We start from the raw sequence: 14,200 nt of genomic DNA on the forward strand, positions 1-14,200 counted from the left end.
TGCACCTCTTTGGACTAAACCTCCCCAACAGAATGACTTAAAATCTGAAGCTATACTTTGGCTCACAGTTTCAGAAATTTCAGTCTGTAGTTGGTTGGGCTCATGTGCTTAAGACGAGCATCACAGTGGACGTATGAGGAGGAGCCAGCTGTGAGTGTGTGTGTTGATGCTGGATGTCTTCCTCAATTGTTCTCTGCCTCCTGTTTTGAGACAGGGCCTCTCTTTGAACCTTTAGCTCACCAGTTGGCTAAAACCCCCTGAGATCCTCTTGTTTCTAATCCAGATCTGGGATTAGAGGGCCCAGCTCCTTTCTTTTGTGCTGGGGACCTGAACTCGGTTCTCATGCTCACATAAGAAGCATGTCACCCACTGGGCTGTCTCTTTAGCCCCATCTTTCACTTTAACAGTCATTTTTACTTGAAGAAAGTGACTGGATTTATCTTAAAGGAATAGATGGAGTCAATCTCTCTCTCTCTCTCTCTTTCTCTCTCTCTCTCTCTCTCTCTCTCTCACACACACACACACACACACACACACACACACACACACACACTACCCTCTTGTCCCATTTCCTGTGTCAGTAAGCAAATCTAGATCTTCATATCTGCTAACTTTCATCTTCAAGCCAGACAGTGGACTTTAAAATGTGAACTCAGTTATTTTTTAAAACTTCAAAAGTCATTTTCATGAAAAAACATTAAGTCAAAATAATGTGCAGATTTGGCAGCACCCACATGAAGTTTATGCATGGCGAAGCTTGCCACACAGCAACGCGTATTCTCTCATGTCACGTCACCTGTGGAAGCTCCTAGGACCCGTGTGCACAGCAAGCTTCCTGGAGATCCGGCAGATGTGCACACACATGTTCTTAGTCTTGCATCTTTTAGAAATTCTGGGGAGCAAACTGAGCATCCAGTGAGAGGCTCAGAGGCTTGTATTGCTGCTTCTGATTCATCTCTCCCTCCGTATGGACACTGCTTAAGAGGATGTGGGAATTGAGAAAAAAGATTGAGATTAAGATTCCATGGTATACATCATACATGTCAAGCTTTAGGGAGAACTGTCAGGGAGGAGGAGTTTGGGAGCCTTGCCCTCACCTTTGCTCCCTTTCCCTCCTCATTTTATTTTATTACCTGTGGTTAGTATCCTAGTGGTCAAAAAATAAACGAAAGCCCCCATGAAGATGATCAGACCATTGATATTGTTAATGACGGCAAAGCTGATGGTGTCTGTTGAGGTTTTGCCTGGTACTGCATTTGTTTCCCACACACACCACCTCTCAGTTCTATGCAGAAAGGTTTTCTATTCCAACATGTAGATAAAAATACAGAGGCTCAGGTGGACTTTGGATCCAAGGTTATCCAAGTGAGTAAGGAGGTGAGGTAGGACCTAAGCAAAGAGCTGAGCAATGCCAGGATTGGAAAGCAGACCCACAGGGACACTGTACCTTCAGAAGCCAAAAGCAGAGCCTGGTCAGCCTCTGAGGGAGGAAACAGCACTGTGAGGTCTGTGGTTGTGTATAGAAGGGAGCAGATCGGGAATGGGAAGGGGGGAAAGAGAGCAGGGAGCCTGCTAGCATGACTCAGCAGAGAGCTCACAGGACTGTGTGTGCACCAGTGCACGTCTGCCACAGTCGGCATGCGGAGGTCCTCACCATCCACCTCGTTTGAGTCAAGGTGTTGCTCAATGCTGCATAAACAGGCCAGCTGACTGTTGAGTTTTTTCTGGAGAGTCCCTTGTTTCATTCCCGGTCTCAGTCCAGCAGTTCTAGGTGCACAGATACATTATCAGCTTTATGTGCATTGTGGGGATTTGAACTTGAGTTTCATGACAAGCACTCTACCCCACTGAGCCATCTCCCCAGCCCTGAACACAGGCTTCTAGGTCGACCTTCTGCTCAGCTTGATGCTGTCACAGTCACAGACTTATCCCAACCCCTTGTCTCTCCCTAGGTTCAAGTTACTAAGCCAGGAAGAAGGCGAGTACTTTAATGTGCCGGTGCCGCCGGAAGGAAGCGAGGGCAATGAAGAGCTGCGGCAGAAGTTTGAGGTAAGGTTCTGTTCTATGGTTTCTACGGGAACCAGACACACCGTATTACTGCCGTCTTTTTATCCCTTGGTGTCAGACTGTTCATGACTTTGAGCCTTTGCCATGCTGTTCCAACTCCTAGAAAACTCCTACTTCGAGAACCTCTGCCTTGTGACGTCTTCTCTGTACTGGTTCAGGCTTAGTGGTTTCTTCCCAAGTGCTCATTCCATGCCCAGGTCTCTGTGATACTGATCTGGACTGGAAGGGTAACAATGGGAGAGGAGAAGTGGACAGAGGAGAGATATATTTTGCTTGATTTCTGAACTTGGGTCTACTGTGGGTCTGTGCTGGTCTCAAGTAGACTGACTGTTGGTGAGTCTATGAAAGCTCCTGTGGACAGATCCTCACAAATAATCATTTTGTCCAAACCGTGGGGTTGGGTGTAACCTTGGACTCTACTGCTGTTTGTTTCTACATCAGATAAGTTCCTTTTCTGTCTTTGAGACCAGGGCCCCTGCCACAGTTAGGGTTCCATTGCTGTGAAGGGACAACATGACCAAGGTAATTCTTATAAAGGAAAACATTTAATTGGGGCTGGCTTACAGTTTCAGAGGTTCAGTCCATTATCATCATGGTGGGAAGCACGGCAGTGTGCAGGCAGTTCCACATCTTGATCCTCAGGCAGCAGAAGGGGACTGCCTCCCGCAGGAAGCCAGGAGGAGGCTATTTTCTGCATTGGGCACAGCTTGAGCATATATGTGACCTTCAAGCCTGGGTCCATGGTGACACACTTCCTCCAAGGCCACTCCTCCTAACAGTGCCACTCCCCATGGGCCAACCATTCAAACACAGAGTCTGTGGGGGCCGAACCTATTCAAACCACCACAGCTCCCTATCGTCCTCTGCTGTGAGGTAGTAGGTGTGCAGAAACACCTGCCAATCTTGCAAAGGGAGATATTTGGGGGAAGGCAGGTGTAACTATGCATGGTATATGTGCATCACATGACTTGAAAGTATTTCCATGTGGGAAACATGGTACACAGCAGCTCTATGAGCCTGTAAGAAGGCCAGTAAGGACAGAGTGTGGAGGCCATGGGCTGAGTTCCAGGTGAGTTTGGGGAAGCCAATGAGGTCAGAGTATCTGGCTGCAATGGCTTTGAGAAAGGTTTTGTCATTTACCCCAAGAAGCATGTTAACTTCCCACTCAACTAGACACACAGAACTTGAGTACTCATGGGCTCTTGTCTTGAGCCTGGGTCCTCCACACAGTCTGGATAATGGTAATGCCAACGATGCCATGGGGTCTTCTTGGACATGAGTGGAATAAACACATTGGCCTTGGGGTTGCCAGTCATCTTCCTTTTTCTATAGTTTCAATCTGGAATGTTCCCATAGGCTTAAGGTTTCAAAGTTTAGTCCCAAGTGGTAGCTCTGTTTTGGGAAGTTCTAGAAAGTTCAGCTGCTGGAGGAATTAGGCACTGGTCCTTGTAGATGTCTTGTCCCTAGCTAGCCTCTTCCTGTCTTCTCTCTGATTCCTGTTCACTGTGATGTGAGCAGATATCCCCTGCTACACACTCCCACCACTGTGATGTTCTGCCCAAGTGCAAAGGGCCAGGAGACCGTGGGCAGACCCCTCTGAAGCTGGGAGCCAAATACATGGTTTCTCTTAGGAGTTGGGTCTGTCAGGTATTTGTCTAAAGGACAAAGTGACATATGCAATGACCTTGGTCTCTGAACTTCATTTTCTTGGTGGCCGCATAATTCTGGATAAAAAAAAACTTCCCACCACATCAAGTTGTGAATTGGGTATTTTCAGAAAAGAACTGGAAGGCAAGACTTCCAAAGAAATCTTTCTGGGCTGGCAGTGTCTGTTGGCTGAAGCGTTGTGATTATGGGTGGAAAAAACAAAACAAAACAAAAATACAAGGCTGGCATTCTCTTGTAGAAAATGAAGCTTCAGCTTTGCAAAAAATAATGTCTTCTGTCCTGGGGCAGTAGGGGTGACATTTTCAAAAACCAAAGAAAACATTCTGTATGTGCATGCGAATAGAGCATTTGTCTGAGACAGTAATTGGCTTGAAGTACACGGCTGTTTTATCTGCATGCGACAAAATATGTCCCTTTATCCCTAGCAGGAGCCTGCAAATACTTGTTTATGCCTGAGTTATAATCGTGCTATACCATAGTTGTTGATTAAAAAGAGAGAGAGAGAGAGAGAGAGAGAGAGAGAGAGAGAGAGAGAGAGAGAGCGCTTCCAACAGATTGAAATCTCTGTCAGACACAAGCAGGGATTCTCTTTGACCTTCAACATGACCTTGAGCATGAGAAATGTAATTCCCTCATGATAAGCAATTAAGGGCGCAGGATGAGTCAGGAATAACCTTCAAGCTTCTTATCAGGAGCAACTCTGAATGATGAGGGACAGGCTACAGGGGCTTTCAGAATTGGGGTGACAGTGTACTGTGGTGGGGTACCCTGGGTACAATGAGAAGACAGTTCAGAATATCCTCTGGAGGGTGTCCTCTGCCTCTGGCCTTGCCTGTGGGTTGAGGAAGAGACTATTTGGGTGGTTCAAAATGAGTTGCCCAGTAGGCTCTGGATTCTCTTATTTAACAAAATACTTATGACACACTGTGTCACTCTGAGTGCCTTCCTTGTTACACCTCTGAAGGCTACCCTGGGACCACTCCCAACTATTCTCTTTCAGAAGAAGAAACTGAAGCCCAAGAAGTAAAGTAACTTTCCAGGGTACCAGAACTGATTATGACCCTGGGTTTGAGTTCTTTTAGAAATAAATTATAAGGACCCGAAGCCTGATCTGAAGGAATAATTCTATTTCCAGTACTTGGGAGGCTGAGGCAAGAGGATAGAGTTAGCAACAAGCCTGGGCTACACAGTGAGGCCCTATCTCAAAATCACCAGTCAGTCAAGTGAGTAGTTGATTTGGGAACTGGCTCCTACAAGCCTTGTCAGGAGCAGGTGATGAGAGAAGGAAGGTAAGTAAGGTAGGTAAGGACAGTGTCCCTTTATGTCAGTGAGAGATTTGTTCCAGAGCCCTGCTACCAGTAGATATCCAACCTGGAGATACACAGAATGCCACTGTGTGTGTATGCATGTGTGCACATGCGTACGTGTCCTTCCGTGCACTTTAAACCAATCCAGATGACTTAGAATGCACATTACATTGCAATGGTCTCTAAATGGCCAGTACCATATTGTTTTGGAATCAAAGGCAAGGGGTCTTTGTACATGATGAGTATGGTGAGATTTTCCCCAACGTTTTTTTTCCCATGGCTGTGTGTGAATCTGCTTCTACTGGGAGTGACTGTCAGATAAAGCTGTTGCTGCTACAAGCAGCTACACTTGCTCATCCTCCCCTACCCCCTAATAAAAGAAAACCATGAGAGTTTCCTTGCTGAGTGTCCCTGTCTGGGGCCTTACCTTTAGCCCTCTACCGGAGGCACCTACTCCTAAGGTGAGCCTGAGGATGTGGTTGGGCAGCAGCCCAGAGCTTTCAACCCTGTAACATGTGTAACACAGGGATTCTGACACTATGGGAAGATTAAGTGAGGATTGAATGACATCATGCCTCTAGAAGCTCCTGGTTCATCATAAGCATCCAGGTGTTGAATACTAGTCATGGGCTTGCCAGGTCCCCCCTGGGAATCAACAAAGCTCAGCACATCCCCCCCGGGGTAGATGGGAGCCTCTCCAGGCACCCCATGCTTTCTGCTCTTCTGGGGTAGCTGGGAGTGTACTTGGAGGGATGGGGTACAAAGGGGCCTGAGGTCAGGACTGGTGTTGATCATCTGAGATAGAACCTGGAGCCTTTCTGGTTCCCTAGGACATAATGTAAAGTGACACACTCCACTTGGAAGGGATGGTTTTCTGCTTCGGTCCTGCACAGGCTTCTCTGGCTCCAAATTGCAAACATGAAAGGCAGTCACTGGTGGACGGTTGTTTGTTCTGTGACTTTCATTTTGTGTTGCCCTCTCTTTGATACAGGACCTGTGAGGCACCTGTAACTCTGGAATCTGTAGAGACGTGTGATCAGTTCTTGTCCTCAGAAGGTCCACAGGGGCAGGGAAACAGCCCCCAGTGCTCTCAGGAGCCATGGATATAACAAGAAGAAAGCCCAGGTTACTGAGAGTTGCCATGCTTTCTTCTAAAGAGAAAGCCTTTCCTTTAGAAGACGCTGGGAGTCTGGTTTTGTATTTAGTAGTAAGGAGAGGACACAGGACCTTGTGCATGTCAAGAAAGTACTCAATTACTGAGCCACACTTCCACCCCAAGTCTAGATTTTATAAGACCTCTCCTGATCTTCAACAGTTGGCATCTGATTTAAATGTTAAAATAGCAGCAGAGTTGGGCAGAGTAGACTTCTTATTTAGATTCTAGATATTGAACACTATTTCTGCAACCAAGTACAGAAGGTAGGTAATTTAAAAGAAGGGTTTCCCTACACACACACACACACACACACACACACACACACACACACACACACACACTTTGGAGGCTGGAACACTGCACAGTCTTATCAGTGTGGCATCTGGTGAGAGCCCCCTTGTCTGGGTTCCGCCGTTCAAGCAAAATAGAAAAAGACCTGGATGTGTGTTGAAGGGGCTCAGCACACAGCTGACTTTGCTCTCTAAAGGCTGCTCTGGGGGGAAATGACTCCATGAAACCAGCATCATTTCTTCCCCAAGGGTGGCATCCCAAGCACACGCTTTTCCCAAAAGCTCCCACCTCTTAAAGGTTACATCACCCCTCATGTCATAAACTGTGGACCAAGCCTCCAGCACGGGAACCTTATCTAAACCACAGCACACAAACACAGCCCTCCCCCCACCCCCAGATTATTAAAACTTGGTTATTTGTGGGGCTGGAGAGATAGCTCAGTGGTTCAGAGTACTGGCTGCTCTTCCAGAGGACACGGTTCAAATCCCAGCCCACCCTTATTTATATGCTTCTCACAACTGTCTGTAACTCTTGTTCCAGGGGACCTGATGTCCTCTTCTGGCCTCCACAGGCACTGCATACAAGCAGTGCACTGACACACGTGCAGACAAAACATCCATGCACATAAACTAAAAATCAAATGAAAGAGGAAAAAAAGCCAATTTCATCAATTGCAGCAAATCTACGTTGAAAAATCGTGAGCTCTGTTTCAACAGGGATCGAGTTCTAGGACCTCCCAGTGGATGCGCATGCGCACAATGGCTGGACGGAAGTGGAGCATGGAAGCAAGTCCAGCGATCCCAAGTCAGCTACCAAGTAATAGGAGACACAGTGACGAAGCAATGACACAGGGAGGGGGACTTGTATCAGTCAGGAAAAATCCAGGAGGCTGGAGGAAGGATTCAGGACGGCAAGGGATGTGTCCAGGCTCCTTATGTGAAGTCTCCACCCAGATGAGATGGTCTCATGTTTGACTCATCTCCCCCTCCCTGGGACCCCATCCCTGTCGCTCAGATGTTCTTGATGCGTGTTGGGTATCTTAGGCTTAAATGTTAACAGTCTTACTGTCAAACAAGTAGTTCAAGGACTGGGCCAATTGCTTTTTAGTAGCCTGAAACAGCACCAACAGGAGAAAAATTAATGCCATCAATGAATTCTCAGCAACCCAGTGAGGGTTTATCCAGTGAGGGCATCCTGGTTTGTACAACCCTGTAGAGGGGTTTCAAGAACATTCTGATGAGAGGAGGAAGAAGGATGTGACAGGGTTTATGCACTTTGATTCTATTTGGATGAAACTCGAGGAGAAATCTGACCTATGAGAATAGACACCAGAGCAAAGGTTGCCTTCATTGTTAGTTAGGGAAGATCAGCTACAAACCTTCTTGGGGAGTTGGACTTGTTCTGGATCTTGTTTGGGGCATGAGTAAATGTTTATTGTCAAAATCCACAGAAGGATACACTCAAGATCTGTCCATTTTACTGCTTACATATCAATTATTTATCTATTTTTATTTATTTGTGTATGAGTGTTCATGTGTGTGCTGGCCCACATGTGTCTACCCGTGGAAACCAGAAGACCCCCTTGGGTGTCCTTCCTCAGGCACCATCCACCTTTATTTTGAGACAGGGTCTCTCATTGGCTAAGCTGCTACCCAGTGAGCTCCAGGGAACCACCCTCTCATCCCCACCTCCCCAGCCCTGGGATTACCAGCATGTATCATCACGCCCAACTTTTTATTAATGTAGATTCTGCGGCAGGAACTTAGGTCTGTGTGTTCGCAAGGCAAACATTTTACCAACTGAGCTATCTCCCCAGGTCCCAACTTCAATATTTTGAGACACTAATTAAGAAGACAGAAAGCGTTGGGAGCTTTGCAGTCTCGCTCACTGAATGTCAGTAGTGGGATACATAGTACACGAGAAAGAAACAAATCTGACGTGGCCTTTGTGTGAAAGGAGCATGGCTCCTCATACTCTAAAATCAACTCCACAGATCTTCTGTCTTCTCACCCAGACCCTCAGACACACTTCTTCTCCCCTGGGTGGAAAGACCCCCAAGTACCTAGGGGCTCAGAATGGATCCTCTCCTTTTCTGCTTTTCCTTCTCCCTCTCTGTGTCTGCCCCACGGCGACAGAATCCATATCCCACAAACATCCACTTCACTCTCCCCACACAGAAAAACATGAATCCAGCAAGTCTCTACAAGTGACACCTGATAACACAGCTCCTTCCTCAAGGCCTCCACATGTTTAGCCATCAACCGGGTTCTTTCATTTTACCAGAGTGACCTTCGGAGTAGGCTGGCACCATGGTCCTGCAAAACCTTTCAGAGGTAGCAAGGCATGCTCAGAAACAGCCAGGGCACCTTGATGCAGTTGTCAAGGCCCTCATAGCTCTCCTCTGCCTGGCCCTTGAGCTCCACCCAGCTGGGTCAATGTTTACTTCACTCCCTGTGCTTGGATTTCTCACCTGTGAGCGTTGCTCTGCTGCCAATACAGACTCTTCACCTGGGTTAAAGCTGACACAGTTCTTGGAATGCAGCATGGAGGATGCAGTCCCTGCATGCCGTGCCTTCTCTGAGCATCAGTATCTCTTTTGCTCCCTGATCTACCCTGAGCACCTACAGCAGGGCAAGGTGTATAGCAGACACCCAGTAGGAGCTCCTGGATCAGATGAGTCATCTTCATTGACATTCAGAACCTCAGGAAGGGGTGGGTGGGTGTGTATGGGGTGGGGGGAGGGTGACTCAGTTCCTAAAGCACCTGTGTAATCACAAGGACCTAGGTTTGACTCTCCACAAACTCATGTAGAGCCAGGTATGTTTATTACCTGTATTTTTAATCCCAGTGCTGCCATGGAGAGATGAGAGGCTGAGAGAGCAAACTCCCTAGAACTAACTCAAGAGCCAGCCAGCCTGGTGCATATGGTGGTGAATGATAAGAGTGGCCCTGCCTCAGACAAAGTAGTAGATGAGGGCTAACACCCAAGGTTGCCCTCTTACCTCTGCTTGTGTACCGTGTCAGGCATGTACTCACACCCCCACTGACCTCTACACCTGATGGTGGAGCGCATGCATGAGAGAGAGGAAGAGGGCGGGGAGGTGCCAAACTAACTCCTGGAAGCATTTTGTTGTCAGCCATCAAAACACGAGAAATAAGAAACAATGCTAATGGTGGCCATTGGGGTCTACCCACAAAGAACTCACTCCACTGTCACCCTCACCCTGAGAGGGACTGAGGTACAGAAAGGTTCACTTGTCAGGTGCACTGATTTGCTCCACATACTCATCCAGATACCCAAGAATCAGTAAAAACTAAGCCAGCAAAGCCCTGCCCTCCGGAAGCTTACATTCCACTGTGAAGGAGAACAAAAATTGTGAGAGTAAGTCAGTAAGTCAGTGTGAAGAAAGCAAAGAAAGTGGGGACAGAAATTACTAGCAGCTGTTTCTGCACTGCAACTGGGAAGGGCTCTTCTGGAGGCTAAGCGGCTTTGGGGGAGTGAGCGCTAACTCTTCAGCAAATGCAAGATGAAGCATTTTTGGCAGCAGGTGACTCCGCTGTATGAGACACTTCCTATTGGCTACTGCGAAGCCTTGTAGGGAAGGAACCACCGTGGGTCTTCTAGGTGACAGATGGATGTTAACGGGTGGTGCTGATGGATAGGGAAATAAATCAATGAATTCCACAGCCCACGAGAAGGGAGACTTGGCAACCCCTGGACAAGAATGTAATTCAAGGGATAAAGAGAGAGAGAGATACAGGGACCCAGGACGGCCTCAACCTTGTAAATTTGTGGAAAAATGCACAGCCGTGCATTGCACAGGGTGGGTGCCTGGCTGTGGGAGCCACAGCATCTGCTGAGCCCACAAATCTTCCTACCAGAGTGTCCCCAGCCCTCATTCTGTGTTCTCTTCTTCCTCTAGAGAGCCAAGATTGGCCAAGGTACCAAGGCTCCAGAAGAAAAGACAGCGAACACTATATCCAAATTTGACAACAATGGCAACAGGGACCGGATGAAACTGACCGATTTTAACTTCCTGATGGTGCTGGGGAAAGGCAGCTTTGGCAAGGTACAGTATGGCTTGGTGGCTGCATCCACTTCGAAGGGAACAGCTGTTTCTATGGGTGGGGAAGGAAGGGCATAAATAAACTCAGACTGTAGCCTGTGCTGAATGTCATGAAGAAGATGAGCAAAGGTTTATGTCACCTACACACTGAGAGCTACCCACTCACGTGACCTGAGAAGGAGCCCTAAGGAGTGGGAATGAGCCAGCCATACATCCAGAACGAGAAGAAAGGGGCTGAGGATGCCGCTCGGTTTTCAGAGTCCTTGCCTACCCTGCACGAAGTTCCAATTTTGGTCCCTAGCATTGCATAAACCAGACATAAAATTTGGGGCTCAGGTGGTAGAGGCAGAATGATCCTCCTCAGCTGCATAGTGAGTTCAAGGACAGCCTGAGATACACGAGTCTCTAAATAGAAGTCAGAGCAAGGAAAGGCTGTTCCAGCAGGGGGAACAGCAGTGCCAGCATCCCGAGGTGGGAAGAGCTTGGTGCATTCTCAGTGCCATCAGAAGGCACCAAGCCCACAGTGACATGAGCAGAAGACCTTCTAGGGGTCATCAGGAGGCACTGAGCCCACAGTGACAGGAGCAGGATGATGAGGATGCAGAGGCCCGGTCTTGCTGACGCTGATGAGCGAGGAAGGTAAGTCTGGATTTTATTCACAGTGCAGTGGGGAGCCATTGAAAGTTTTTAAGCAGGGAAGTGACAGGATCGGGCTTGCTTTTGGAAGAGCTCACAGTGGCAGCTGAGAATGGGAACGCTTCCTTTTGAGCAGCAGCGCAGTTGAAGGATGACTGTGGGACTCATAGAGAGATCCTGGATGCTTTAATGGATACCGCGAGATGCTGTTTTACCAGAGTTGAGATTGTGTTATAAGTATTCTTGACTTGTTTAGTGTTGGTTGGAGTCTTTGGATCCCTTAGTGGGCCACAAATATGTCTGGTATAAATCTCATCCCGTGAACTCAGGTGTGCAAAAAATATAAATTTCTTTTTCTAATCTGAAACATAAACCAGAAAACTGAGTTATCCTTGAATTCCCCTCTGTTCCCCGTCTTTGCCCTCACACCACCCCTGCACCCATCCATGCTACATACAGTCCACTAGTCAGTCTTGTGGTCAATAGATCACCAGCATGGCCCTCAGCTAAACCTCCTCAGAAGCTCCTAACTGGTGTCCCTCTCCCCTCGCAACTGTAGTCAGTGCGCCCTTTGCTTAGCTAGAGTAATTGTTTACAAACGTACCTTAGGTTAGGCTTCTGCCAGCCATAATTCAGCTCTTTCTCTGCCCTGTTCTCACGCTTAGCTTACCCAACCCTCATGGCTCACATTGATCCTTCTTTGCTGCTTGACTTTTTGCTTTGTTTTCTCCTTGTCACCCAGCACATTTTAGATACAATGGTGGCTGTTGGATGCCTGAGTCGAGCCAATTTTTTCTTCCCATGGAGCTTTAATGACACCCTCAAATCTTTGCATGGCTGACTCCTTGTCCTAATTCACACTCTACTTGGACACCACTACTCTGAGGTCTTCCCTGACCAACCATTTGAAATAGCCACTCACTCATTCTGCTATGTGACATAGGGTCTTGCCTATGTCATAACCCAGGCTGGCCTCCTACCCATAATGCTCCTGTCTTAGCCCTCCCTCTGAGTGCTGGGATTATAGGCATGTGCCACCTTGCCCAGCCATCCTCCGTTCTATTTTCCCCTCTCAAGGAAACCATTAATGGATGCAACTCCGATATCCTTATCAGTCTATTTTCTTTCTGCTCTAAGGTCTATGTGACCGAAAAGGAAGACCTTTCCCTGTTGACTTCAACACTGGATTTCAGGCTCTGTGAACCCAGTTCATTCAGCATCTAGGATGCATGCTTGCATTTTTGTCTTGCCTATGGCTGGGTTTTCTGCAGAAATTCAGTAGAGTCTGAAAATGCTATCTCAGAGTCTGAAGAGCCCCAGCATGGAATGAGAATGAAAAGGAGGCATAGACCCCAAGGGGATGGCCAGCAGCACTGAGGCCCATGAGGTTAGACAACATGCAATGAGCTGTTTGTGGTCCACACCACTCTATGAGTTTCCAGGAAGCAATGAGCAAGTCGGATGGGGTGGAGAAAGGGGTGGTGAATTTGTTTAGGGCTGGATTAGGGGATCCAGTGAACTGATTATGGTAATAAAGAATCTAGAGATTCGGGAAGGATGCTGCAGTCCACAGGATGCTGGCATGTAGCAGGTGGCCAGGAAAATGTATTCAGTGAATGAGTGAGAACTGTGCCTATGCCGAGTTCGGAAGAAAAGCTAACAGGAAACGAGACACCACTTGGTGGGAAAGGAGGAATCTATAGCACCCTGGAGATGGGATATGAGGGGGAAGAGTTAGGGTGTTTTAAATGTTAGGAAGAATGGATTTCAAAGTGGAGCAGTTTCTTCAATGATGAAGAAGAAAGGAAGAGGAAATTCTGATAGGCTGAGGCCAGTGGGAAGTCTTGTTTTGTATCATCTTTGACCTGTATAACCTGGGCTGACCTTAAACCTTCAATCCTCTGCCTCAGCCTCTCAGGCACTGAGGTCATAAGGAAGCAACACCGTACTCAGCCTCATGAAGGAGTTTTAAAAATTAAGTTTTAAGTCGGGTGCCGTTATGTACACAGTTACTCAAGAAGCTGAGGGTTATTTGAGCTCAGGAGTCAGGCCGGATGGGCAGACCTCCAACTTGTAAAGAAAACTGAGTCACTCGAATGTATACTTGCATGTGTGTGAGCGAGCACACACACACACACACACACACACACTCACTCACTCACTCACTCACTCACTCACAGCTTTTTGAGATGTAATTCTTGTGTCATTATGCTCTCCCCATGAAAATGATATAATCCAGTGGTTTCTAATTTGTCACATCAATCAGCACAGCCTCAACATTGTTGCCACCCAAGAAACTCCGTAATCACTCACAGCCCTTTCTCATTTCTTTCCTCTCCAATTACATTTTAAGCCAGCCTTGTATTTATATGGCTCACAATTAAAATTACATTAAAAGGATAAACACAGGGAAGTCTTGCTTCCACCCAAGTTTGCCCACTTCTGTGGCCCCTCACTGACTCGGCCTCCGTATGTGAACTTTCACTAATTGAATTTGCTCCCTGGGCTCATTTACCATTCTTATTTTTGTCCTTGTTAACTCAAAAGTCAGTGTACCGTGCACATGCTTCGATCACTTAACAATGTAGGCTGGAGAATTGCTGGTGGGAAATGGAAGTTCTGTGGAGACTTCTGGAAAGAATTGAGGTTGGGCTGGGGTTGGGGAGGGTGGTGGGAGAGTGGATCATTGGGGGATAGTGAGCAAATAAGAGAGAATAGATCATATGTTTCCATGGAAACTGTTATAATAATTGAGAGTTCTCTTGCAGACTGGGGATGAAGCATTAAATAAATCGCAGACAGAATAACAGCCCATCATGAAAGCAAAACAGAATCACAAACACCTCTGTGATCATTTAAAGCAGAGTACTCTTGCAGAGTAAAGCGGAGCATGGCCACTCTCATGGTGCCAACGGTGGTTTGGAATTAATGCACTTTTGTATTCCAATGCCGACTTTGAACATTTTGCACAATCTGGCTAGTAACGTAGCTCAGTCCCCTTAACAGAA

General features: G+C 47.2%; 1 protein-coding gene across 12 annotated transcripts in view; it reads left to right on the forward strand.

Annotated features, from left to right (window-relative positions):
- The window catches only part of Prkcb (protein kinase C, beta), a 331,348-nt gene that overhangs the window by 232,846 nt on the left and 84,302 nt on the right, over window positions 1-14,200 (forward strand). For all 12 annotated transcript variants that reach the window (XR_015664618.1, XR_015664941.1, XR_015664781.1 and 9 more), the window contains 2 exon segments: window positions 1,953-2,049; window positions 10,413-10,559. Coding sequence is in view for 9 of the 12 variants with exons in the window: in XM_087624875.1 (XP_087481001.1) it covers window positions 1,953-2,049; window positions 10,413-10,559 (244 nt within the window). In the remaining 3 variants the exon portion in view is untranslated.

This window comes from Rattus norvegicus, chromosome 1 (assembly GCF_021556685.1).
Source record: "Rattus norvegicus strain SHRSP/BbbUtx chromosome 1, alternate assembly SHRSP_T2T, whole genome shotgun sequence".
Classification (NCBI taxonomy): Eukaryota; Metazoa; Chordata; class Mammalia; order Rodentia; family Muridae; genus Rattus; species Rattus norvegicus.